The sequence below is a fragment of the Heptranchias perlo genome, chromosome 2, assembly GCF_035084215.1.
Source record: "Heptranchias perlo isolate sHepPer1 chromosome 2, sHepPer1.hap1, whole genome shotgun sequence".
Lineage (NCBI taxonomy): Eukaryota > Metazoa > Chordata > Chondrichthyes > Hexanchiformes > Hexanchidae > Heptranchias > Heptranchias perlo.
The window spans coordinates 157,168,154-157,196,085 of record NC_090326.1 but is presented as its reverse complement, the minus strand read 5'-3'; the positions used below and the strand labels follow the sequence as shown (position 1 = coordinate 157,196,085).

The window sequence follows — 27,932 nt, the reverse complement described above, 5'->3', positions numbered from 1 at the left end:
GCCTACTCCTGTTCCTACCATCTTCCTTTGTGACTCTGTATGACTCCAGCCACTGGAGATTTTCCCCCGATTCCCAATGACTTCAATTTTACCAGGGCTCCTTGGTGCTACACTCGGTCAAATGCTGCCTCGATGTCAAGGGCAGTTACTCTCACCTCACATCTGGAATTCAGCTCTTTTGTCCATGTTTGGACGTGGGCTGTAATGAGGTCTGGAGCCAAGCGGTCCTGGCGGAACCCAAACTGAGCATTGGTGAGCAGGTTATTGATGAGTAAGTGTTGCTTGATAGCACTGTCGACGACAGCTTCCATCACTTGGCTGATGATTAAGAGTAGACTGATGGGGCAGTAATTGGCCGGATTGGATTTGTCCTGCTTCTTGTGGACAGAACATACTTGGGCAATTTTCCACATTGTCGGGTAATGTCAGTGCTGTAGCTGTACTGGAACAGTTTGGCTAGACGCACGGCTCATTCTGGAGCACAAGTCTTCAGCACTACAGCCGGGATGTTGTGGCGGGCCCATAGCCTTTACTGTATCTAATGCACTCACTCGGCACTTCTGGCTGAAGATGGTTGCAAACGTTTCAGCCTCATCTTTTGCACTCATGTGCTGGACTCTGCCATTATTGAGAATGGGGATGTTCACAGAGCCTCTTCCTTCCGTTGTTTAATTGTCTGCCACCATTCACGACTGGATGAGGCAGGACTTCAGAACTTTGATCTGATCTGTTGGTTGTGGAATCGCTTAGCTCTGTCTATGGCATGCATGTAGTCCTGTGTTGTAGCTTCACCAGGTTGGCACCTCATTTTTAGGTACGCCTGGTGTTGCTCCTGGCATGCTCTTTTACACTTCTCATTGAACCAGGGTTGATCCCGTGGCTTCTTGGTAATGGAGAGAGTGAAGAATATGCTGGGCCATGAGGTCACAGATTGTGCTGGAATACAATTCTGCTGCTGCCGATGGCCCATAGCGCCTCATGGATGCTCGGTTTTGGGCTGCTAGATCTGTTCTGAATCTATCCCATTTAGCACGGTGGTAGTGCCACACAACAGACTGGGTGGTGTCCTCAGTGTGAAAATGTGACTTCGTCTCCACAAGGACTGTGCAGCAGTCACTCCTACCAATACTGTCATGGACAGATGCATCTGCAAAAGGTAGACTGGTGAGGACGAGGTCAAGTCGATTTTTTTCCTTGTGTTGGTTCGCTCACCACCTGCTGCAGGCCCAGTCTGGCAGCTATGTCCTTCGGAACTCGGCCAGCTCGGTCAGTAGTGGTGCTACCGAATTATTCTTGGCGATGGACATTGAAGTCCCCCACCCAGAGTACATTCTGTGCCCTTGCTACCCTCAGTGCTTCCTCCAAGTGGTGGTAAACATGGAGGAGGACCGATTCATCAGCTGAGGGAGGTCAGTAGGTGGTAATCAGCAGAAGGTTTCCTTACCCATGTTTGACATGATGCCATGAGATGTCATGGGGTCCGGAGTCAATGTTGAGGACTCCCAGGGCCAATCCCTCCTGACTGTACATCACTGTACCGCCACCTCTGGGATGGTGATGGACGAGACTGGGACATTGGCTAAAAGATATGATTTTGAGAGTGTGACTACGTCAGGCTGTTGCTAAGCTCTCCCAATTTTGGCACAAGTCCCCAGATGTTAGTGAGGAGGACTCTGCAGGGTCGACTGGGCTCGGTTTGCCTTTGTCGTGTCGTGAGTGGCTTGCTAGGCCATTTCAGAGTGCGATTAAGAATCAACCACATTGCTGTGGGTCTGGAGTCACATATAGGCCAGACCAGGTAAGAACAGCAGGTTTCCTTTCCTGAAGGAAATTAGTGAACCAGATGCGTTTTTCGACAATCTGGTAGTTTCACGGCCACCATTACTGACATTAGTATTTTAATTCCAGATTTTATTTAATTAATTGAATTTAAATTCCCCAGCTGCCGTGACAAGATTTGAACTCACGACTCCGGATTGTGAGTCCAGTAACATAACCACTATGCTGCCGTACCCGGACACTACGGCATTACAACACTACTCTATGTGTGATAGTCTAAAGCTTCAGGCAGGCGGGCAGGATGATCTGGTATATGGACTATGGATATCTCTACATTGTTGTCAGTGGCAGATTGTATAGGTGGGGAGTAGGCTGAGGAAATGCAACGATTTAGAACTTAACCCGTTCACCTCTGGGGACCTGGGTTTGAATCCAGCCAAGGCTGACCTCCTCTCTGGTGTCCTTGAAGGTTTTAGGTTGAATAAATTTGGGCAGTCTCAACTCAATTTCTACTGGCTTCAACACTACAGTGCAAAGCTGTCCACAGTCTGGCATTTACTGCTACTCTAACTCCGAACTGGCCTAGTCCTGAAGGACATAGCTGCCAGACCGGGCCTGCGGCAGGTGTTGAGCGAACCAACACGAGGGAAAACTACTTGACCTTGTCCTCACCAATCTACCTGTCGCAGATGCATCTGTCTATAACAGGTATTGGTAGGAGTTACCACCGCACAGTCCTCGTGGAGATGAAGTCCCGTCTTCGCACTGAGAACACCATCCAATGTGTTGTGTGTCACTATTACCCTGCTAAATGGGATAGATTCAGAACAGATCGAGCAGCACGAAACTGGGCATCCATGAGGTGCGGTGGGCCATCGGCAGCAGCAGAATTGTATTCCAGCACAATCTGTAACCTCATGGCACGATATATTCCTCACTCTACCATGACCAATAAGCTAGGGGATCAACCCTGGTTCAATAAGGAGTGTAGAAGAGCATGCCAGGAGCAACACCAGGCGTACCTAAAAATGAGGTGCCAACCTGGTGAAGCTACAACTCAGGTGGAAGCAACATGCTATAGACAGTGAAGCGATTCCACAACCAACGGATCAGATCAAAGCTCTGCAGTCCTGAATGGTGGTGGACAATTAAACAATTAACGGGACGAGGAGGCTCTGTAAACATTCCCATCCTCAATGGTGGCGTAGTCCAGCACATGAGTGCAAAAGACAAGGCTGAAGCATTTGCAACCATCTTCAGCCAGAAGTCCCGAGTGGATGATCCATCTCGGCCTCCTCCCAATATCCCCACCATCACAGAAGCCAGTCTTCAGCCAATTTGTTTCACTCCACGTGATATCAAGAAACTGCTAAGTGCTCTGGATACAGCAAAGGGAATAAAGTTGAGAGCAGCAAGAGAGGGGAAGAACCAGGGGAAATCGACAATACAAATAGTACAAACAGTTGTTCAAGAACAAGTGAAAGGGAAAAGCGTAGAGCAGCGGAAAGAAAGTGTACTTCAGGCACGACAGATAAAATAAAAACTAGAAGGTGTATGGTGATTAACCCAGCATCAAAGCTGTGGCAGGGGGTTGGGAACCTGAGCAGGGAGACAGAGGAAAGCGTGTCAGGAAGGGACAGGAGGTATGGAGTGAAAGGTAAAGTGTTAAAAAAGGAAAATGCAGGAACTAAGTGTCTCAAAACAAATTTGAAAGTTCTTTATCTGAATGCACGTAGCATTCGTAACAAAATGGACGAGTTAACGGCACAAATAACTACATATGGGTATGATCTTGTGGCCATTACAGAAACATGGCTGCAGGGTGACAACGACTGGGAATTAAATATGCCAGGGTATTTAACAATCGGGAAGGACAGGCAGGAAGGAAGGGGAGGTGGGGTGGCTATGTTAATAAAGGAAGGAATCGCTGTAATACAGAGAAATGATATTGGGACAAAGGATCAGGATAATGAAACAGTTTGGGTAGAGATAAGGAATAATAAGGGGAAAAATACACTAGTGGGCGTAGTATATAGGCCTCCTAATAGTTGCAACTCTGCTGGAAGAAGTATTAATCAGGAAATAGTCAGGGTGTGTAATAAGGGAACAGCTATAATTATGGGGGATTTTAACTATCATATTAACTGGACAAATCAAATTGGGCAGGGCAGCCTTGAGGAAGAGTTTATTGAGCGTATTCGGGATGGATTTCTTGAGCAGTATGTAACTGATCCTACAAGGGGGCAAGCAACCTTGGACCTGGTCCTGTGTGATGAGCCAGGATTAATTAATAATGTCCTAGTTAAGGATCCCCTTGGAATGAGTGACCACAACATGGTTACATTCCATATCCAATTAGAGGGCGAGAAGGTTGGTTCTCAAACAAGCGTACTGAGCTTGAATAAAGGAGACTATGATGGTATGAGAGCGGAATTGATTAAAGTGGACTGGGAAAATAGTTTAAAGGGTAAGACGGTACATGAACAGTGGTGTTCATTTAAGGAGTTATTTTACAACTTTCAAAAAAAATGTTCCACTGAGGAAAAAAGGGTGCAAAAGAAATGACAGCCATCCGTGGCTAAGTAAAGAGGTTAAGGATAGTATCCGACTAAAAACAAGGACATATAAGGTAGCCAAACTTAGTGGGAGGATAGAAGATTGGGAAGTCTTCAAAAGACAGCAAAAAGTAACTAAAGGATTGATTAAGAAAGGGAAGATAGATTATGAAAATAAATTAGCAAAAAAAGATAAAAACAGATAGCAAGAGTTTCTACAGTTATATAAAAAGAAAAAGGGTGGCTAAGGCAAACGTAGGTCCCTTAGAGGATGAGACTGGGAAATTAATGGTGGGAAACATGGAGATGGCAAAAATGCTGAACATATATTTTGTTTCAGTCTTTACGGTAGAGGACACTAAGAATAACCCAACACTGGACAAACAGGGGGCTCGAGGGGGGGGGGAGGAGCTAAATACAATTAAAATCACTAAGGAATTGGTACTCAGTAAATTAATGGGACTCAAGGCGGACAAATCCCCTGGACCTGATGGCTTCCATCCGAGGGTCTTGAGGGAAGTGGCAGTAGGGATTGTGGATGCTTTGGTAATAATTTTCCAAAATTCTGTGGACTCGGCAAAGGTCCCGGCAGATTGGAAAACTGCTAATGTAACACCCTTATTTAAAAAGGGTAGTAGGCAGAAGGCTGGAAATTATAGACCAGTTAGCCTAACATCTGTGGTGGGTAAAATTTTGGAGTCTATTATTAAGGAGACAGTAACGGAACATTTGGATAAACATAATTTAATAGGACAAAGTCAGCATGGCTTTACGAAGGGGAAGTCATGTCTGACAAATTTGCTTGAGTTCTTTGAGGACATAACGTACAGGGTGGATAAAGGGGAACAGGTGGACGTAGTGTATTTAGACTTCCAGAAGGCATTCGACAAGGTGCCACATAAAAGGTTATTGCTCAAGATAAAGAATCACTGGATTGGGGGTAATATTCTGGCATGGGTGGAGGATTGGTTATCTAACAGGAAGCAGAGAGTTGGGATAAATGGTTCATTCTCGGACTGGCAACCAGTAGCCAGTGGTGTTCCACAGGGGTCGGTGCTGGGTCCCCAACTCTTTACAATCTGTATTAATGATTTGGAGGAGGGGACCAAGTGTAACATATCAAAGTTTGCAGATGATACAAAGATGGGAGGGAGAGTAGAGAGTGAGGAGGACATAAAAAACCTACAAGGGGATATAGACAGGCTGGGTGAGTGGGCGGAGATTTGGCAGATGCAATACAATATTGGAAAATGTGAGGTTATGCACTTTGGCAGGAAAAATCAGAGAGCAAGTTATTATCTTAATGGCGAGAAACTGGAAAGTACTGCAGTACAAAGGGATCTGGGGGTCCTAGTGCAAGAAAATCAAAAAGTTAGTATGCAGGTGCAGCAGGTGATCAAGAAGGCCAACGGAATGTTGGCTTTTATTGCTAGGGGGATAGAATATAAAAACAGGGAGGTATTGCTGCAGTTATATAAGGTATTGGTGAGACCGCACCTGGAATACTGCATACAGTTTTGGTGTCCATACTTAAGAAAAGACATACTTGCTCTCGAGGCAGTACAAAGAAGGTTCACTCGGTTAATCCCGGGGATGAGGGGGTGGACATATGAGGAGAGGTTGAGTAGATTGGGACTCTACTCATTGGAGTTCAGAAGAATGAGAGGCGATCTTATTGAAACATATAAGATTGTGAAGGGGCTTGATCGGGTGGATGCGGTAAGGATGTTCCCAAGGATGGGTGAAACTAGAATTAGGGGGCATAATCTTAGAATAAGGGGCTGCTCTTTCAAAACTGAGATGAGGAGAAACTTCTTCACTCAGAGGGTAGTAGGTCTGTGGAATTTGCTGCCCCAGGAAGCTGTGGAAGCTACATCATTAAATAAATTTAAAACAGAAATAGACAGTTTCCTAGAAGTAAAGAGAATTAGGGGTTACAGGGAGTGGGCAGGAAATTGGACATGAATTTAGATTTGAGGTTAGGATCAGATCAGCCATGATCTTATTGAATGGCGGAGCAGGCTCGAGGGGCCGATTGGCCTACTCCTGCTCCTATTTCTTATGTTCTTATGGGCCCCGACAACATCGCGGCTGTACTGCTGAAGTCTTGTGCTCCAAAACTAGCCGCGCCTCCAGCCAAACTGTTCCAATACAGCTACAACACTGGCATCTACCAGACAATGGGGAAAATTGACCAGGTATGTCCTGTCCACAAAAAGCAGGACAAATCCAATCCGGCCAATTACCGCACCGTCAGTCTACCCGCAACCATCAGCAAAGTGATGGAAGGTGTCGTCGACAGTGCTATCAAGCAACACTTACTCACCAATAACTTGCTCACCGATGCTCAGTTTGGGTTCCACCAGGACCACTCGACTCCAGACCTCATTACAGCCTTGGTCCAAACATGGACAAAAGAGCTGAATTCCAGAGGTGAGGAGAGAGTAACTGCAACTGCCCTGGACATCAAGGCAGCATTTGACCGAGTGTGACACCAAGGAGCACTCGTAAAATTGAAGTCAATGGGAATCAGGGGGAAAACCTCCAGTGGCTGATGTCATAACTAGCACAAAGGAAGATGGTAGTGGTTGTTGGAGGCCAATCATCTCAGCCCCAGGACATTGCTACAGGAGTTCCTCAGGGTAGTGCCCTAGACCCAACCATCTTCAGCTGCTTCATCAATGACCGTCCCTCCATCATAAGGTCATAAATGGGGATGTTTGCTGATGATTGCGCAGTGTTCAGTTCCATTCGCAACCCCTCAGATCATGAAGCAATCCGTGCCCACATGCAGCATAACCTGGACAACATCCAGGCTGGGGCTGATAAGTGGGAAGTAACATTCGCGCCAGACAATGACCATCTCCAACAAGAGAGAGAGACTAACCACCTCCCCATGACATTCAACTGCATTACCATCACCAAATCTCCCACCATCAACATCCCGGGGAGGGGGGGGGGGGGGTCACCATTGACCAGAAACTTAACTGGACCAGCCATATAAATACCGTGGCTACAAGAGCAGGTCAGAGGCTGGGTATTCTGTGGCGAGTGACTCACCACCTGACTCCCCAAAGCCTTTCCACCATCTACAAGGCACAAGTCAGGAGTGTGATGGAATACTCTCCACTTGCCTGGATGAGCGCAGCTCCAACAACACTCAAGAAGCTCGACACCATCCAGGACAAAGCAGCCCGCTTGATTGGCACCCCATCCACCACCCTAAACATTCACTCCCTTCACCACCGGCGCACTGTGGCCGCAGTGTGTACCATCCACAGGATGCACTGCAGCAACTCGCCAAGGCTTCTTCGACAGCACCTCCCAAACCCGTGACCTCTACCACCCAGAAGGACAAAGGCAGCAGGCACATGGGAACAACATCACCTGCACATTCCCCTCCAAGTCACGCGCCATCCCGACTTGAAAATATATCGCAGCGACGATGAAGGAACGGAGTCAAAATCCTGGAACTCCCCTCCTAACAGCACTGTGGAAGAACCTTCACCACACGGACTGCAGCAGTTCAAGAAGGCGCCTCACCACCACCTTCTCAAGGGCATTTAGGGATGGGCAATAAATGCTGGCCTTGCCAGCGACACCCACATCCCATGAACGATTAAAAAAAAAAGGTCGCTGGCTGGCTGGCTGGCATAAGAACGGAAACTTATGCAGTTGAGAGGAGGGAGATGTGGAGGGAACTCTGAGATTGGAGATTCAGGCACATAGTTAAAAGATCGCAGGCTGTACCTCAGTGCTAGTACCAAATACCCCATATTTCAGTGCTGGTACCAAGTATTCCTAGTTGAGTGCCAAAAATGAAAACAATTTATTTGTACCACTAGCATTTCCCCTTCTCCCCCCCCCCCCCCACCCCCCCTTTAACTCTATACTAATGATTTGGGCTGTAACAAGATTTCAATACTGTAAAGCTTTATCTTGCCTCTGAGTCAGAAGGTAGTGGGTTCAAGTCCCACTCTAGAGATTTGTGCACAAAATCTAGGCTGACACTCCAATGCAGTACCGAGGGAGTGCTGCACTGTCGGAGGTGCTGTCTTCCGGATGAGGAGAAGTTAAACCTAGGCCCCATCTGCCCTCTCAGGTGGACGTAAAAGATCCCATGGCACCAGAGCAGGCGATTTCTCCCTGGGTGTCCTGGCCAATATTTATCCTTCAACCATCACTAAAACAAATTATCTGGTCATTATCACATTGCTGTTTGTGGGACCTTGCTGTGCGCAATTTGGCTTCTGCGTTTCCCCCATTACAACAGTGACTAATCTTCACAAGTACTTCATCGGCTGTGAAGCGCTTTGGGACGTCCTGAGATCGTGAAAGGCACCGTATAAATGCAATTCATTCTTTCTTTATTGAATGCTCATTAGCTCTGCTGCTAGATCGCTTATTACCCAAGCGCTTTTTCTTCCCACTGTAGGTCCAAGTATAAAGTACTAACGTTTTGTATCTGAACACTGTATATTTGGGAAGTACAAAAGGGAAAAAAAAAGTTTTTCACAGTACACTTGCCGTGCAATTCTAAAATTATGTAAACAGTTTTAACCACAAGTAAATACATATTCTCTACAGAAATATTTACTGTAATCCTTCTGCTAAGCCTATCCTCAGCATAGATTTGTAAAGATATTAATATTAAAGTGACATTGGCAATTTGTTCTAGTCAAATTAACATGCATAAACGTAAGCCTGTGCAACAGGTTAGCACAGAATATCATTTTGAAGTATCCGCTCTATGGTATCATCCACCCAGCATAGTCATGCATTATGCGGGAACTGAAAAACCATGGTGCTGTCATCCTCATTAATTTTTTAATGTTTTCATTGAAGCTGAAAGCTTTGCTGCAAATTTCATATAAGGATTTCCAGTTGTTGACAAGAATACAAACTACAGAGAAAAGTTAATTTTTATATACTACTTGACTCACAACAAAGAGTTCTTTTGAACCGCATGATATCTTGGTGGTGCAAGAAAGGGTCTTGTTGTGCACAGGATTTTTATTTTAAAAGCTGACAGCAGAACCTAATTTTCTGGTCAGAGCCAAAGAAAACAAGCGGGTAAGGAAGCCTCTCTTTTTTGTTTAAGAAACACACTCTAGCTATTTATACAAAGTGCCATACCCCCAGCTGCTGCTCACTAAGGCAACCTGCAGACAAGAGAAATATAAACCATCGGTTACCTTTGCTTTCAAATCTGCAAAAGTTAATTACATAGAATGTATTTCCCAGAAACAGGCCATTCAGCCCAACAGGTCCATGCCGTGTTTATGCTCCACACAAGCCTCTCCTGCCCTACTTCATCTCACCTTATCAGCATATCCTTCCACTCCTTTCTCCCCCATATGTTTATCTAGCTTCCCCTTAAATGCATCTATGTTAGGCGCCTCAATACTCCTTGTGGTAGCGAGTTCCATATTCTAACCACTCTCTGGATAAAGATGTTTCTCCTGAAATCCCGATTGGATGCGTCAAATTTTGTTTGATAACACTCCAGTGAAGCGCCTTGAGACATTTTACTATGTTAAAGGCACTATTTAAATGCAAGTTGTTGGAGTAACTATCTTAGAGGTAGATAAGGTGGTTAAGGCGGATATTTTCTTTATTAGCTGTGGCATAGAATATAAGAGCAGGGAGGTTATGCTAGAACTGTATAAAACATTAGTTAGGCCATAGCTCGAGTACTGCGTACAGTTCTGGTCACCACATTACAGGAAAGGTGTCATTGCACTAGAGAAGGTACAGAGGAGATTTACGAGGATATTGCCAGGACTGGAGAATTTTAGCTATGAGGCAAGGGTGGATATGCTGGTTTTTTTTTTCGGAACAGAGAAAGCTGAGGAGAGATTGAATTGAGGTGTGAAAAATTATGAGGGGCCTAGATAGAGTGGATAAGAAGGACCTATTTCCCTTAGCAGAGAGGTCAATAACCAGGGGGCATAAATTTAAAGTAATTGGTAGAAGGATTAGAAGGGAGTTGAGGAGAATTTTTTTTCACCCAGAGGGTGGGGTGGGGGTCTGGAACTCTGCCTGAAAGGGTGGCTAGGCAGAAACCCACATCGCATTTAAAAAATACTTGGATATGCACTTGAAGTGCCATAACCTACAAGGCTACAGACCAAGAGCTGGTAAGTGGGATTAGGCTGGATAGCTCTTTTGCAGTCAACACAGACGATGGGCCAAATGGCCTCCTTCTGTGGTGTAAATTTGTACAATTCTATGATCATATTTATCGCTCCTAGTTCTGGTCTCCCCCGCAAGTGGAAACATCTTCTCCAAGCCTATCCTATCAAACCCTTTCATAATCTTAAAAGGCCTCTATCAGGTCACCCCTCAGTCTTCTCTTTTCCAGAGAAAAGGGCCCCAGCCTGCTCAATCTTTCCTGATAAGGTATAACCTCTCTGTTCTGGTATCATCCTTGTAAATCTTTTTTTCACCTTCTCCACTGCCTCTATATTCTTTTTATAATATGGAGACCAGAACTGTTCACAGTACTCCAAGTGTGGTCTAATCAAGATTCTAGTTGTGTTCTAATCAAGTTGTGTAATGAGACAGGATTAATTAGTAATTTTATAATAAAGGATCCTCTGGGGAGAGTGATCGTAATATGATAGAATTTCATATTGAGTTTGAGAGTGATGTAGTTAAGTCCAAAACTAGAGTCTTAAATTTAAACAAAGTCAATTACGTATGTATGAGGGGCGAGTTGGCTATGATAGATTGGGAAATTAAATTAAAAGATATGATGGTAGATAAGCAATGGCAAACATTTAGTGAAATTATTCATAATTCTCAACGAATATACATTCCCTTGAGGAATAAGCACTCCACAGGAAAAGTGATCTAACCATGGCTAACTAGAAACGTTAAGGATAGAATTAGTTTAGAAGAGACTTATAATGTTGCCAAAACAAGTAGTAAGCCTGAGGATCAGCAAAGGATGACCAAGAGGGAGAAAATAGAATGAGTGTAAACTAGAAAGAAATATAAAAACAGATCGTAAGAACTTCTACAAGTATGTAAAAAGGTAGAGATTAGCAAAAGTAAACATGGGTCCCTTACAGGCTGAGACAGGAGCAATTCTAATGGGGAATAAGGAAATGGCAGAGACATTAAACAAATATTTTGTATCTGTCTTCACAGTAGAAAACACAAAAAACAGTGGAGAACCAAGGGTCTAATGAAAGTGAGGAACTTAAATTAATTAAGATTAGTAAAGAAAAAGTACTGGAGAAATTAATGAGTCTAAAAGCCGACAAATCCCCTGGACCTGATGGCCTACATCCTCAGGTTTTAAAAGAGGTGGCTGCAGAGATAGTGGATGCATTGTTTTTGATCTTCCAGAATTCCCTAGATTCTAGAACTGTCCCTGTGGATTGGAAGGTAGCAAATGTAACCCCGCTATTCATGAAAGCAGGGAGAGGGAACGGGGAACTACAGGCCAGTTAGCTTGACATCAGTAATAGGGAAAATGCTAGAATCTATTATTAAGATGTCGTAACAGGGCACTCAGAAAATCATATGATTAGGCAGAGTCAACACTGTTTTATGAAAGGGAAATCATGTTTGACAAATCTATTAGAGTTTTCTGAGTGTAACTAGCAGGGTAGATAAGGGGGGAACCGGTGGATGTAGTATATTTGGATTTTCAAAAGGCATTCAATAAGGTGCCATATAAGAGGTTGTTACACAAGATTAGGGCTCATAGGATTGGGGGTAATATATTAGCATGGATTGAGGATTGGTTAACGGACAGAAAAGAGTGTAGGAATAATGGATGAATTTCAGGTTGTAACTAGTGGAGTGCCGCAAGGATCAGTGCTTGAGCCTCAGCTATTTACAATCTATATTAATGACTTGGATGAGGGGACCAGGCTTAACGTATCCAAGTTTGCTGACAATACAAAGCTAGGTGGGAAAGTAAACTGTGAGGAGGATGCAAAGAGGCTGCAAAGGGATATAGACAGGTTAACTGAGTAGGCAAGGTGGCAGATGGAATATAGTGTGGGGAAATGTGAAATTATCCACTATGGTAGGAAGAATAGAAAAGCAGAATATTTGTTAAAAGGTGAAGTACTATGAATTGTTGTTACTCAGAAGGATTTGGGTCTCCTTGTACTTGAATCACAAAGTTCGCATGCAGGTACAGCAATTAGGATAGCAAAAGGCAAAGAGATATTAACAGATTAAGTGAAGTGGGCAAAACTGTGGCAAACAGATTTCAATGTAGGCAAGTGTGAGGTCATCCACTTTGGACCCAAGGGGAAAAGCTCGAAACAGTGGGGGTCCATGTACATAGATCATTAAAATATCATGGACAGGTGCAGAAAATAATCAAAAGGGCTAATGGAATGCTGGTCTTTATATCTAGAGGACTAGAATACAAGGGGGTAGAAGTTATGATACAGCTATACAAAGCCCTGGTTAGATGAAACCTGGAGTACTGTGTTCAGTTCAGGGCAATGCACCTTAGGAAGGATATATTGGCCTTGGAGGGAGTGCAGCATAAATTTACAAGAATGATACCCTGGACTCCAAGGGTTAAATTATGAGGAGAGATCACACAAACTACGGTTGTATTCCCTGGAATTTAGAAGATTATGGGGTGATTTGATTGGAGTTTTCAAGATATTAAGGGGAACTGATAGAGAGAAACTATTTACCCTATTTCCGCTGGTTGGGGAGTCTAGGAACTAGGGGACATAGCTTAAAAATCAGAGCTAGGGCTTTCAGGAGTGAAGTTGGAAACACTTCTACATGCAAAGGGTGGTAGAAGTTTGGAACTGTTTTGCAAACGGCAGTTGATGCTAGCTCAATTGTTCATTTTAAATCTGAGATTGATAGATTTTGTTAACTAAAAGGGATATGAGGCCAAGGCGGGCATACGGAGTTAGGTCACAGGTCAGCTATGATCTCATTGAATGGCGAAACAGGCTCAAGGGGCTAAATGGCCTACTCCTGTTCCTATCATCCTATGTTAGCCTTTATTGCAAGAGGGTCGGAGTATAAGAGTAAGGAGGTCTTGCTATAATTATATAGGGCTCTGCTGAGACCACACCAGGAGTCCTGTGTACAGTTTTGATCTCCTTATCTAAGGAAGGATATACTTGCCTTAGAGGGGGTGCAATGAAGGTTCACCAGATTGATTCCTGGGATAAGAGGGTTGTCCTATGAGGAGAGATTGAGAAGAATGGGCCTATATTCTCTAGAGTTTAGAAGAATGAGAGGTGATCGCATTGAAACGTACAAAATTTTGAGAGGATTTGACAGGGTAGATGCTGAGAGGCTGTTTCCCCTGGCTGGAGAGTCTAGAACTAGCAGTCATAGTCTCAAGATAAGTGGCTGACCATTTTAGGGCCGAGATGAGGAAAAAATTCTTACTCAGAGGGTGGTGACTCTTTGGAATTCCCTACCCCAGAGGGTTGTGGATGCTCAGTCATTGAGTATATTCAAGACTGAGATTGATAGATTTTTGGACACTAAGGGAATCAAGAGATATGGGGGTAGGGCAGGAAAGTGAAGTTGAGGTTGAAGATCAGCCGTGATCTTATTGAATGGCGGAGCAGGCTCGAGGGGCCGTGTGGCCTACTCCTGCTCCTATTTCTTATGTCCTTTATGTTTAACATAACTTTTGTTGTTTCTTGGATTTCTGCAAAATGTACTGGAGGGCTTGTGGAATCTCTGTACTACATCTGCTTAAATTATGAAAAACAGACTGCAGTATAAGCTGTAGATTGTGTCCTTCTAATCATGGGCTATTTCTGGGAGCTACCTAGCTACAAAGCAAAATAGTACAAATGCTGGAAATCTGAAAAAAGAAACAGAAAATGCTGGAAATACTCAGCAAGTCAGGCAGCATCTGTGGAGAAAGAAACAGTTAACATTTCAGGTCGATGACCTTTCGTCAGGACTGGAAGTAGTTAAAGATTTAACAGTTTTTAAGCAAGTACAGAGCCAAGCAAAGTCGGGGGGGGGGAGGAGGAGGAAAGAACAAAAGGGAAGGTCTGTGATAGGCAGCAGTGATTAAATGACAATAGGGATGATGGTGCAAGGCAAGGAGGGTGGTAATGGTTGTGCTGTTGCCATTTGCAGCTCCTCTAGACCCATCTTTTGTTTCTTTACTTGTCCCATTACCACCCTCCTTGCCTTGCACCATCATTCCTTTTATCATTTAATCACTCCTGCCCTCCACCCTAAACACAGACCTTCCCTTTTGTTCTTTCCTCTCCTCCCCCCCACCCTTTGCTTGGCTCTGTACTTGCTTAAAAACTGTAAAATCTTTAACTACTTCCAGTTCTGACGAAAGGTCATCGACCTGAAACATTAACTCTATTTCTTTCTCCACAGGTGCTGCCTGACTTGCTGAGTATTTCCAGCATTTTCTCATTAGATTTGTCACTACCGGTGATAGCAGATTGAGGTGGTGAAGAATTCAGAGCATTGCACAATATTAAAACTAAATTGTGAGAATCAAAGCAAAGTTATACGTAAAAAAAACTTCAAGGTACAAAAAATATTGTGACTGCCCAAGAAATTAATGCAGAATATTCGAAATAAAAAGCTTCTCTCTCATTCCCCCATTACACAGAATTATGGGATGTTAAAAAAAAATTGCATTGATACTATACAACTTCTCTCTCATTCCCTCGTTGATCCCATTGCTGCCACCTATGTTGGAGCATAGCATATTGGTACTAATGTTACTTGCGGCATTGTGTAATTAGTGAAACAAGTACAAATTTCAATATTAAATTATATGAACTGAAAATTAATTTGTGGATTGTTTCCAAAATTGGCATTCTGACTCCCAAAAAACAGCATTTGAATCCTTCCACCTACCATTTTTTGCTTGTAAATGAATTAAAATGATTTAACCTTCAACAAATCATCCACTTCTTAAAGGGTACCATTATATTTTCCACTTTACAATGCATCAACCAAGTGCTACATTAAAAAACACTTCATATTAATGGAGCACTTAACTATTCTTCACTGTGTAAAGATCCACAGAAGGACACTTACTATGTTGTCATAACATGATTTAAAAATTAACCTAAAATATATTAAAATAAATCAATGAACGTGTGATGTAAACCACCTGCAGCATAGGACACAATTATGGGATGTTAAAAAAAAATTGCATTGATACTATACAACTTACCTGCCCTTCAGGCTTAGGAATTACACATCCAATAATCACTCGCTTGTTTATTTTTATTGGTAAGTTGCATGTTATACTCTACATTGTGCTGATAGGATTGTTTCCTATCCTTTCAGTAACTGAAAGGCACCTCCGATTTCTTGATATTTCTAAAGGATAAAATTATTCAAAAGTATTTTTGCACTCTTAGAAGCTTTGGCGATGGTAGGTGGTTCATCCAGGACTCAAAATGTTTTGGTCTCCACAGTACCGCAGCAAGCTGCAGAATGCCATTACATGTACAAACTTTTTTGTATAGGAGCACGGTGTAAATTATTTTGATGTACATTGACAATTCACATCACACAGAATTTACAGCACAGAAACAGGCCATTCGGCCCAACAGGTCTATGCCAGTGTTTATGCTCCACGCGAGTCTCCTCCCACCCTATCAATATATCCTTCTATTCCTTTCTCCCTCATGTATTTATCTAGCTTCCCCTTAAATGCACATATGCTATTCGCCCCAACCACTTCCATATGGTAGCAAGTTCCACATTCTCACCACTTTCAAAACAAATTTTGAATATTCAGTAATGAATACAGAATGTTTCCAAAAAAATGTCAAACTGACATTTCTAAACTGAAGGGCCTGCAGTTGTTGCACTATTTTAACAGTTTTCACATTGCGCTGACAGAATCTGCAACTAATCAATCAAAGGTAGTCTCACACTGTTTTGACTTCAAATCAGTTACAGTTATATTTCAAAGCTAAACCTTTGTGAAGCAAACTGCTTAAAACTTCAAAAATTATAAAGTCTGAAATGATGCCAGGTGGTCCACTGGGCCACATTTACATTTTTATTATCCAACAGAACAGTTAGCCCTTCAACATTAAAAATTCGCAGATGCCAGTGAGTAAAGTTCTGTACACCCGCACGTTAAATATGGATACTCTGAGCTCGGCTTTGCTTGTACAGAGGCTGTGTATAATACATTGCTATCCGCTCACATCACTCTCAAAGCAGGTACAGGCGTCAAATTGATATTTGCAGTGTACGGAATACGTTACATCTTTATTCCTGATGTTGCGACCTCACAGTGATATTACACCTCAGCTCAACTATATGTCAAATGTCTCACAAAACACCCAAGACCAAACACCATTTCTTTACTGTTACAACGTGAATCCTCTGCAAAGTCAAATGGCAGATTATACCCATAATTTTTTTTTTATTGATCATGGAGCTACTGAAAGCTTTTAATTCCATGGTAGTGAATTTTTAATATATTAAGGCAAAAAGGAAAAGGAGGTGGGGTGGTGTTGTTAGTAAAGGATGAAATCAGAGCTGCAGAGAGAAAGGATATTGGCTCAGAAAATCAAGATGTAGAATCAGTCTAGATGGAGTTAAGAAGCACCAAGGGGCAGAAAACACTGGTGGGAGTTGTCTGTAGGCCTCCAAACAGTAGTGGTAATGCAGGGGACAGCATCAAACAGGAAATTAGAGATGCATGTAACAAGGCTACTGCAGAAATCATGGGTGACTTTAACCTACACATAGACTGGCCAAACCAAATCAACAATAATACTGTGGAGGAAGAATTCCTGGAGTGCATACGAGATGGTTTTTTAGACCTGTACTTTGAGGAGCCAACTAGGGAACAGGCGATCCTAGATTGGTATTGTGCAATGAGAAGGGTTAATTAATAATCTTGTTGTGCGGGGTCCTTTAGGGAAGAGTGACCATAACATGATAAGAATTCTTCATTAAGTTGGAAAGTGAAGGAGCCCAATCCAAAACTAGGGTCCTAAATCTAAACAAAGGAAACTACGAAGGTATGAGGAGTGAGTTGGCTATGATAAACTGGGGAGCTTCATTAAAATGGCATGACGGTCGATAGGCAATGGCTAACATTTAAGGAACAAATGCATGAATTGCAACAATTATACATTCCTTTCTGGTGCAAAAACACAAAAGGAAAAGCAGCACAACCATGGCTAACAAAAGAAATTAAGGATAATATTAGATCCAAAGAGGAGTCATATAAAGTTGCCAGAAAAAGTAGCAAGCCTGAAGATTGGGAGCAGTTTAGAATTCAGCAAAAAAAGGACTGATTAAGAGGGGGAAAATAGAGTATGAGGGTAAACTTGCAAGGAACATAAAAGCAGACTGTAAAAGCTTCTACAAGTATGTACTAAAAAAGGTTAGTGAAGACAAATGTAGGTCCCTTACAGCCAGAAATGGGAGAATTTATAATAGGGAACAAGGAAATGGCAGAGCAATTAAACTTTGGTTCTGTCTTCACAGAAGAGGACACAAATAACTTCCCAGAAATGCTAGGGAACCAAGGGACTAGTGAGAAGGAGGAATTAAAGGAAATTATTAGTAAAAAAAAAGTGCTGGAGAAATTAATGGAACTGTAAGCCAATAAATCCCCAGGGCCTGATAATCTGCATCCCAGAGTACTAAAAGAGGTAGCCATGGAAATAGTGGATGCATTGGTTATCATCTTCCAAAATTCTATAGATTATGGAACAGTTCTTGCAGATTGGAGGGTGGCAAATGTAACCCCACTATTTAAAAAAAGGGAGAGAAAACAGGGAACTACAGACCAGTTAGCCTAATAACAGTAGTAGGGAAAATGCTAGAGTCTAATATAAAGGATGTGATAACAGGAAACTTAGAAAATATCAATGGGATTAGACAAAATCAACGTGAATTTATGAAAGGGAAATCATGTTTGACGAACCTACTGGTGTTTTTTGAGGATGTAACTGGTAGGATAGATAAGGGAGAACCAGTGGATCTGGTTTATTTGGATTTTCAGAAGGCCTTTGATAAAGTCCCACATAAGAGGCTAGTGTGCAAAATTAAAGCATGTGGGATTGGTGGTAATATACTGGCATGGATTGAAAATTGGTTAACAGACAGGAAAGAGAGAGTAGGAATAAATGGGTCTTTTTCGGGGTGGCAGGCAGTGACTAGTGGGGTACCGCAGGGACCAGTGCTTGGGCCCTAGCTATTCACAATAAATATCAATGATTTGGATGAGGGAACTAAATGTAATATTTCCAAGTTTGCTGACGATACAAAACTAGGTGGGATTGTGAGTGGTGAGGAGGATGCAAAGAGGCTTCATAGCGATTTAGACAAGTTGAGTGAGTGGACAAATACATGGCAGATGCAGTATAACGTTGATAAATCTGAAGTTATCAACTTCGGAAGGAAAAACTGAAAGGCAGAGTATTATTTAAATGGTGATAGATTAGGAAATGTTGATGTACAAAGGGACCTGGGTGTCCTTGTACACCAGTCACTGAAAGGAAACATGCAGGTGCAGCAAGCAGTTAGGAAGGTAAATGGTATGTTGGCCTTCATTGCAAGAGGATTTGAGTACAGGAGAAAGGATGTCTTACAGCAGTTTTACAGGGCCTTGGTGAGACCAAACCTGGAGTATTGTGTGCAGTTTTTGGTCTCCTTACCCAAGAAAGGATATACTTGTCATAGAGAGTGTGCAGCAAAGGTTCACCAGACTGATTCCTGGGATGGCAGAACTGCCGTATGAGGAGAGATTGGGTCGACTAGGCCTGTATTCACTAGAGTTTAGGAGAGTGAGAGGGGATCTCATTGAAACGTATAAAATTCTGACAGGGGTAGACAGACTGGATGCAGGGAGGATGTTTCCCCTGGCTTGGTGGGGGGGGTCTAGAACAAGGGGTCACAGTCTCAGGATACAGGGTAGGACATTTAGGACTGAGATGAGGAGAAATTTCTTCACTCAGAGGGTGGTGAACCTGTGGAATTCTCTACCACAGAAGGCTGTGGAGGCCAAGTCACTGAATATATTTAAGAAGGAGCCAGATAATAGATTTCTAGACACAGAAGGCATCAAGGGGTATGGGGAGAGAGCGGGAATATGGTATTGAGATAGAGGATCAGCCATGATCATACTGAATGGCGGTGCAGGCTCGAAGGGTCTACTCCTGCTCCTATGTTTCGATTCCAACGTGCATCAAAGCAAAACTTAGATAATATTTAAATCAAAATGACATTTACAATGTTCAACCCTTCTTCTATAATGTGGGACTCAATTTCAGAAAACAAATAACCAAACTTTCCGCATTCAAGCTCACTTTTGGTTCAATATCTGAGGTTTTTCTTTAAAACTGACAGCGCCAATGCACTCAGTGTAGTACACCAGCAAGGTGAAAGAAAGTGAAAAATGACTGGATAAATCAGGAATTAGCAATTAGGTGATGCCCAGTCGGGGTTTTTAAAAGCCTGAGAATAAGTAGTTCCTAGGAAAGAATAAGTTAGTGAGAGACGAGTCTTGATTTCAATACAGTGGTGATGTAGGGAAGAGGAAGAATGTGTACAATGCGTATTTGGAACTTAGAAGGAACATGAAAGTTCAAAGAAACATTGATCATAGTAAATATCAATAAAAATTAAAATAAACACAATAAAGGACTGAGAAAATTTAGATAGTGGGGGTGAAAGTGGGATACCCCATTAGATAAGCCTTTTCTGCAGGTGCGCTAGAAGAGCCTCTCCAAATATGGATATGATATTCAAGTTTCGGAGGGACATGGCTTCAGAAAGATTTGATGGTTGAAGATAAAAAGCGTTTGTCGTAAAAAAGGAAACCAAGATTCTAAGAGGCAGCCTTAGCAACAGAGATGATGTAACAGGTCCGTCGGATGTTACAGAGACAGTGAAAGTAAGACTATCTACAGGTGAAAGGGCCTAGCCATCAAAAATAAGAGGTGGCAGCTGATGGGTTAGATTTGAAAGACACAAAAATAGTCTTATGTGAAAGAAGCATGTTTTTCAGGGTTCCACTGAAGTGCACAGGGGACATAAAAGAGTTAGCAATTTTACCATTCAGGTAGGCAATCTGAACAATGTTGGAGAAAAAGGAAGAGTTGGAGAAAAAGGAGGAACCATAAGGAATATGACTTAAGTTGGGGAGGGGGAAAATCAGGATATGGCAATAACCGAACAGTTGGAGCGATTTTAAGAGGAGGGTGGATGGCCGTGAACATAGTTTGGAGGTAGGGTATCGGAAGGTAATTCACAGTATTTAGATCTACAGTGCCAGATTCTGTCAAAATCTTTGGAGGTGTCTACAGTAACGCACACGGTTCACTAAAGTGCTAACAGCAGAACTCCAGACAGAAATCTGATTGGAGAGATTTAAACATGGAGTTGCTGGAAAGATGGGCACGGATTTGGGAGATGATAACATGTTCAAGAACTTGAGAGGTTCGAGATGGGAAGTAAGGGTTTAGGCTAGATTTTTTTTTTTTGAGGAGAGGTGATGAAAGGAAGGGGACAATACCCAAGGACAGGAAACCATTTACATGGTCAGCTAGCATGTGAGCCAGCAGTTTAATGGGAACGAAGTCAAGGGAGCGGGAGGTGGATCTCATAGAAAAGATGAGAGCACGTGTGGGGAGATAAAATTAGGGGAGATACTAGAGAAAGATGTGGATTCAGAGCTAGGACTGGTTGGGGGGCGGGGGGGGGGTGGTGAGCAGACGAGGCAGCTGAACAAATGGTCTCAATCTCTCCAATTTTTCACCCATCTCCCCTCCAACCTCATTTTATTCACGAGACCCATCTCCTTCTCCCTTGATCCCATTCTCACTAAACTCCCAATTACCCAACTTTCCTTCCTGCCCCCCCCTCACCATTTTAGTTATTACTGTAAATGGTTCAGTCTCCTCAGGCACTGTCCCCCTAGCTCTCAAAACCACCTTCATCAGCACCTCTTCAAAAAATAAAACTTGCCTCTGTCCTCGCTAACTACTGTCCCATCTCCAACCTCCCTTTCATCTCCAAGGTCCTTGAACACATTGGCCCCTTCCAGATCTCTTTTACAACTTCCTGTTTGAATACCTCCAATCAGGCGCCCCCCATCCCAAAGCACCAAAGTCACAAACAACATTCTGAATGTGACTATGGTGCATTATAATTCTCATCTTCCTTGATCTCTCTGCAACTTTTGACACAGTTGATCATATGATCTTCCTCCAACACTTCTCCTCTATTGTCCTTGTCCAGGTTTATGGGACTGCCCTTGCTTGCTTCTACTCTTCACTATCCCATCATAGCCAGAGCATCTCTAGCAATGGCTTCTCTCCCCACCCCCACACCATCACCTCTAGTCCCCCCCCCCCCCCCCCCATCCCACCAGAAGCATCCATTCTTAGTCTCCTCCTCTTCCTTATCTACATGTTGCCAACACTGTCCGAAGCCATGGGGGTCAGCTTCCACGTGTGTGCTTAATGACACTCATCTCTACCTTTCCACCACCTTGCTTGACCCATCCAATGGCTCTGTGCTGTCAAACTGCTTGTCCAACATCCAGTCTTCCTGCAGCAAAACCTTGGGAAGACTCAAGTAACAATGAGTGTGGTATTTTTAAACTATTTAGGACTAAGCAAAAATAAACATGTACAACAAATACTATTTGCATCAAAACTGGAACATATGAAAAGAGTTTTCTGATGAGGTAACAGAGGGGGTAGATTTTAAAAAAAAATTCGTTCACAGGATGTGGGCTTCGCTGGCAAGGCCGGCATTTATTGCCCATCCCTTAATTGCCCTTGAGAAGGTGGTGGTGAGCCACCTTCTTGACAACTGAGTGGCTTGCTAGGCCATTTCAGAGGGCAATTAAGAATCAACCACATTGCTGTGGGTCTGGAGTCACATATAGGCTAGACCGGGTAAGGACGGCAGGTTTCCTTCTCTAAAGGGCATTAGTGAACCAGATGGGTTTTTACGACAATCCAGTATTTTCATGGCCACTATTACTGATACTAGTTTTTTTAAAATTCCAGATTTTATTTAATTAATTGAACTTAAATTCCCCAGCTGCCGTGGTGGGAATTGAACTCATAACTCCAGATTATTAGTCCAGGCCTCTGGATTACTAGTCCAGTAAGATAACCACTATGCTACCGTACCCTCATAATGGAACCCAAAAATGGTACCCTAAAGATGAGGTCAATACGGACTTTCAAAAGGCATTTGATGAGGTATCGCATGGTAGGCTTGTCATCAAGATTGCGGCCCATGGAATAAAGGGAGCAGTAGCAACATGGATACAGAATTGGCTAAGTGACAGGAAACAGAGTAGTGGTGAACGATTGTTTTTCGGACTGGAGGGAGGTGTACAGTGGTGTTCCCCATGGGTTGGTGCTGGGACCACTGCTTGTCTAGATATATAATAATGACTTGGATTTCGGTGTACAGGGCACAATTTCAAAATTTGTAGATGATATGAAACTTGGATGGGTAATGAACAGTGAGGAGGATAGTGATAGACTTCAAGAGGATATAGACAGGCTGGTGGCATGGGCGGACACGTGGCAGATGAAATTTAATGCAAAAAAATGCGAAGTGATACATTTCGGTAGGAAGAACGAGGAGAGAAAATATAAACTAACGGGCACAATTCTAAAAAGGGGTACAGGAACAGAGAGATCTGGTGGTATATGTGCACAAGTCGTTGAAGGTGGTAGGGCTGGTGGAGAAAGCGGTTAAAAAAGCACACAGGATCCTGGGCTTTATAAATAAAGGCATAGAGTACAAAAGTGAGGAAGTCATGATGAACCTTTATAAGACACTGGTTCGGCCACAACTGGAGTATTGTGTCCAGTTTTGGGCATTGCACTTTAGGAAAAGTGTGAAGGCCTTAGAAAGGGTGCAGAAGAGATTTACTAGAATGATTCCAGGGATGAGGGGCTTTAGTTACGTGGATAGACTGGAGAAGCTGGGGTTGTGCTCCTTGGAACAGAAATGATTGCAAGGAGATTTGATAGAAGTATTCAAAATCATGAAGGGTCTAGACAGAGTAGATAGAGAGAAACTGTTCCCATTAGCGGAAGGGTCAAGAAGCAGAGGGCATAGATTTAAGGTGATTGTCAAAAGAACCAAAGGTGATATCAGGAAAAACATTTTTGCACAGCGAGTGGTGATGTTCTGGAATGCACTTCCTGAGGGGGTGGCGGAGGCAGATTCAATCATGGCCGTCATAGGGAACTGGATAAGTACTTGAAAGCAAAAAAATTTGCAGGGCTACAGGGATAGGGCGGGGAAGTGGGACTAGCTGGATTGCTCTTGCATAGAGCTGGTGTGGAATCGATGGGCCGGATGGCTTCCTTCCCTGCTGTAATCTTTCTATGATTCTAAAATGTCCATCCATTTATCAGCAACCTATTTCAGCTAAAAGTGTTTTAATGAATTTAAAGAGGGAAAAAAATCAAGCGGATCCATTAAAAACTGCAGAGAAGCATCATAATTCTTATCCATACCCTATCTTAACAAATCTTTTACAAGAATTAAACTTGAGCCCATTCCATCCCGAGTGCTTTTTTTTTTGTAATTCCTTAAGCTTCAAAGTGTGTGTGTGTGTGTGTGTGTGTTGCTACCTGACAAATTTTACAGGATCATCCTGTGTAACTGATATACCTTATCCATGATCTTTAAGGCAACACCAGAGTTTTAAGCTTGGTCCAAATTCCTCATTATGGTTTGAAGTTTCTTTTTGGAGCGCAGTTCAGGATCGAAGAGCTGTACTAACTCAATAACATGACATTCTAACATTTTCTATGCATTCTGGATTTCACAGTACAACTTTGAAGAGCTGGGACATTTTGAGAGAAAGCAGTTTTCGGTATAATCACATGTTAGTGCACACATTTTTTTTACAACAACAGAAAGGCCAGCAGCTTGATTGTACCATACATTGATTTAGCTGAACAGCCAGAAATAGGTTTGCACTAATCATTCCCACCTCAATTAATTTTTACTAAACAATAATATTTTGGCAAATTCAAAGCAAAACATACAAAACCTCGATCCTAATTTGATTACCATTCCACAACAGAATTAATCACAATCACATTTTCCAATAATTGTCACATCTTCCAAACTTACCCATCTTTACCTTAACCAACTAAATAAATAAAGTGTGCTTCACTTCAGAAAGATGAAAAATAATAGTACACCCCGAGATAAGTGTTGTTGGGTGCTCTTTTTAAATTGACCTTCCAGTTTTCCACTCTTTAATACTGTATAAATTACATCAGTGAACTATCTTATGTCCTCAGCTTTTTAAACTGGGCTTCATTCACATTGTTGTATTAGATGTTAGTATTCTTGTGTAACAAGGTGTTGAAGCTGTCTCTGTGGGAAATTAGTAAAACAGCAATTTTACTCCTAACAATTTTTTCCAAAATGCATCCTCTAAATCCATGCAGATTTCTTCTTTTAAAGAAACAAAGCAAAGGCACAATTAACACATTCCTAAACTGCATGCATCTTCGTGTGCTGGATTAGTAGCACTGCATTCTGAGTAGTGCAAGCAGCACACTGACAAAACAAGGTGATACAATGTCACAAGAAGTAGGTTACTGCAAGGCTGTTTTCTGTAGTGATATACAGTTTTGCCACTATAACAGTGGATGAAAATTCTGCTACCACAAACTTTCAGACTCCAAAAGTTTCAGATATCGCAGCGGTACCTAAACCTAGGGGTGTTAAAATACAGGGCACACAGCTAATAAAGGACAATGTCACAAACAGGTGCATAATGAGATCTATAGTTTTGATACGAACATAGGAACAGGACTAGGCCATTCAGCCCCACGAGTCTGTTTCGCCATTCAATTAGATCATGGCTGATCTGTATCTTAACTCCATCTACCTGCCTTGGTTCCCTAACCCTTACCTAACAAAAATCTAGCAATCTCAGTTTTGAAATTTTCAATTGATCTCTAGCCTTAGCAGCTTTTTTTTGCTGGGGGGGGGGGGGGGGGGAAAGAGGGGGGGAATTTCCACTACCCCTTGTGTGAAGAAGCACTTTCTGACATCACCCCTGAACAGCCTAGCTCTAATATTCAAGGGAATACAAGCCTAGTCGATGCACCCTGTCCTCTTAAATTTAACCCTATTAGCCCCAGTATAATTCTGGTGAATCTGCACTGCACCCCCTCCAAGGCCAATATGTCCTTCCTGAGGTGCGGTTCCCAGAACTGAATGCAGTACTCCAGATGGGGCCTTACTAGAGCTCTGTACAGCTGTGATAACTTCCACCCCTTTGTATTCCAGCCCCCTTGAGATAAAGACCAACATTCTATTAGCCTTTCTAATTATATTTTGTACCTGTCAATTAGCTTTTAGTGATCTCTCTGCTCATCCACAGTTCCTAGCTTCTCACCATTTAGAAAATACTCTGATCTATCTTCAGTCCAAAGTGGATGACCTCACATTTTCCCACATTAAACTTCATCTGCTGCAGTTTTGCCCACTCACTTAATCCATCAATGTTCCTTTGCAACTTTCTGCTCCCATCTACACTATTTAGATTGCCTAAAAGATGCTAGTTTAAGTTCTAGTTATGGTCGTATAGTACAAAAGTGATTTTTCTGAATGTGAAACACTGTCCAGTTAGCAGCTTTCTTGACTGCAACAAAAATCAATAGGTACAGATAAAATCACAAACCACTTGACAAGAGCTCAAGGATTTCTGAATGTCACTGGAACCCACAGGATCTTGTGCAACCTATAACTCACTACAAAATAACTATTATTTTTATACATCATCACTTAAGTGGATAGAAAAGCAAACCATAAAGTTAGTCCCCACATTAGGTCAGCCTCAAAAGACCAGTCACCCAGACATCATTGTACAAACTTTACAAAACTCTATATCATGCAGCTGGAAAAGAACTATAGAAGTTTACAGCACAGTAGGAGGCCATATGGCCCATCCATTCTGGCTCTTTGTGAGAGCAATTTAAAACTAATCAGTGGAAGACTCTCTCCCCATTGCCATGTATCTTACTCAGCTGCAAAGATTGGTACAAATTTTCCTTAAAAGATGAAAGAGTCTCAGATTCAACCACTTTTTGCAGCAAATCATTCCAACAACCCTTTGTATAAAAGGTTGACCAAAGACAGCAACATTTGTGATTGCACATTATATTAAACCACTGGGTTATTCAAGCATTTTGCATATTATTTGGCCTTTTTTGGAGAGGGTGTCAGATCTTTTGAAATACAAAACCAAAAAAAAAATTCCTCCAGCACATGGTGCCATTAGGATTACAGTAGAGCATAATATTGGACATATGAATTTTTCATACCATGGGCCACATAACTAAAAACACACAACTTCAGTTGCGTCCTTAGAGGGCATTGTGAGCAGAAGACCAGAGTAAAGTAACAACTCCAGGACTGTCAATGGTGGGGGTAGTGCTGTAGGTAATTTGAGGCGATGCATTACAAGCGTATAAAACATAGCTTTAAGTGTGTCTTCTCCCCCAACAGCATGAGCCTGCTGACAATGTCTTAAAATTTGCAAACATAACTGCAGCACAGTTCCTGCAGCATAAATTTGAAGATCACAAGTCAAGAGTTATCATACTTTGCAAAACTGCAAAATAAATGAGATCAATGAATGGATCAGAAAATGTAAGTGAGCTGAAAGAATTCCCAATAGTAAGTCAGAAGGGGAATTATAGATTGCTTAGGAGAGGGTTTTATTTTTTAAAAATACGTTTCTTTTAATGAAAATTTAACGTTAAAACCCGATAAACGGATGGCGCGAGTCGAGCCCTCAGCCCCCGCGCCTCCTCCCGGCCACTCTCACTGGCAGCGGCTGCACGGTGTGACTGTAGGCGCTGAATTTAAACAGGCTGCAAAGAGGCCCCGGGGAGGAGCGAGCGGGGCGGACGGCGGGACTGCGAGCAGCCAGTGCCGGGGCGATCAGACGCGAGGTGGTGGAAGCGGGAAGGAGAATGAGTCGGGTCCGAGCCGACAGGGAGAGGAGGGGGGGGGGGGGGGGGATGTGGGGGAGAGGAAGCGGCTGGCCGGGAAGGCGGCGCATCCTTACCTGAACTTTCCTTCGCGCCGCTGTGTTCTGCCGATGATGAGCCGCCATTTTGCATGTTGACAGCCCGACGTCATTTCCTGTAACGACAAAGGATGGGGGGGGGGTGAGGAGTGGAGTATGAATCCACCAATCAGAGAGGGCGGAGGGGGCGGGACTAATGAAGGTTGGGGGGGGGGGGGGGGGTGGAGTCAGCAGATGAACATCTTGCCACCCTCGCCAGATGTGCAACCTCTGTAACTCATACAGAACCAGACCTGACACAGAATTAAATAGAATCTACAGCCATTCGGCCCAACAGGTCCATGCTGGTATTTATGCTCCACACGAGCTTCCTCCTACCTTACTTCATCTAACCTTATTCAAATATCCTTCTAAAAAAAAACCCCAAAAAGATTCACAAGGATGATACCAGAACTGAGAGGTTCTACCTATCAGGAAAGACTGAACAGGCTAGGGCTCTTTTCTCTAGAAAAGAGAAGGCTGAGGACTGACCTGATAGACATGATGTGGAGATGCCGGTGATGGACTGGGGTGGACAA

At 42.9% G+C, this 27,932-nt stretch overlaps 1 protein-coding gene across 1 annotated transcript in view; it reads right to left on the bottom strand.

The window, feature by feature from the left end:
• The window catches only part of LOC137299309 (WD repeat-containing protein 48), a 129,078-nt gene extending 101,611 nt beyond the window's left edge, over window positions 1-27,467 (bottom strand). Inside the window, exon 1 of the mRNA XM_067967965.1 lies at window positions 27,394-27,467. Within this exon, the coding sequence (XP_067824066.1) occupies window positions 27,394-27,441 (48 nt within the window). The 5' untranslated portion in view covers window positions 27,442-27,467. The remainder of the gene's footprint in view (window positions 1-27,393) is intronic.
• Between the last annotated feature and the right edge of the window lie 465 nt (window positions 27,468-27,932).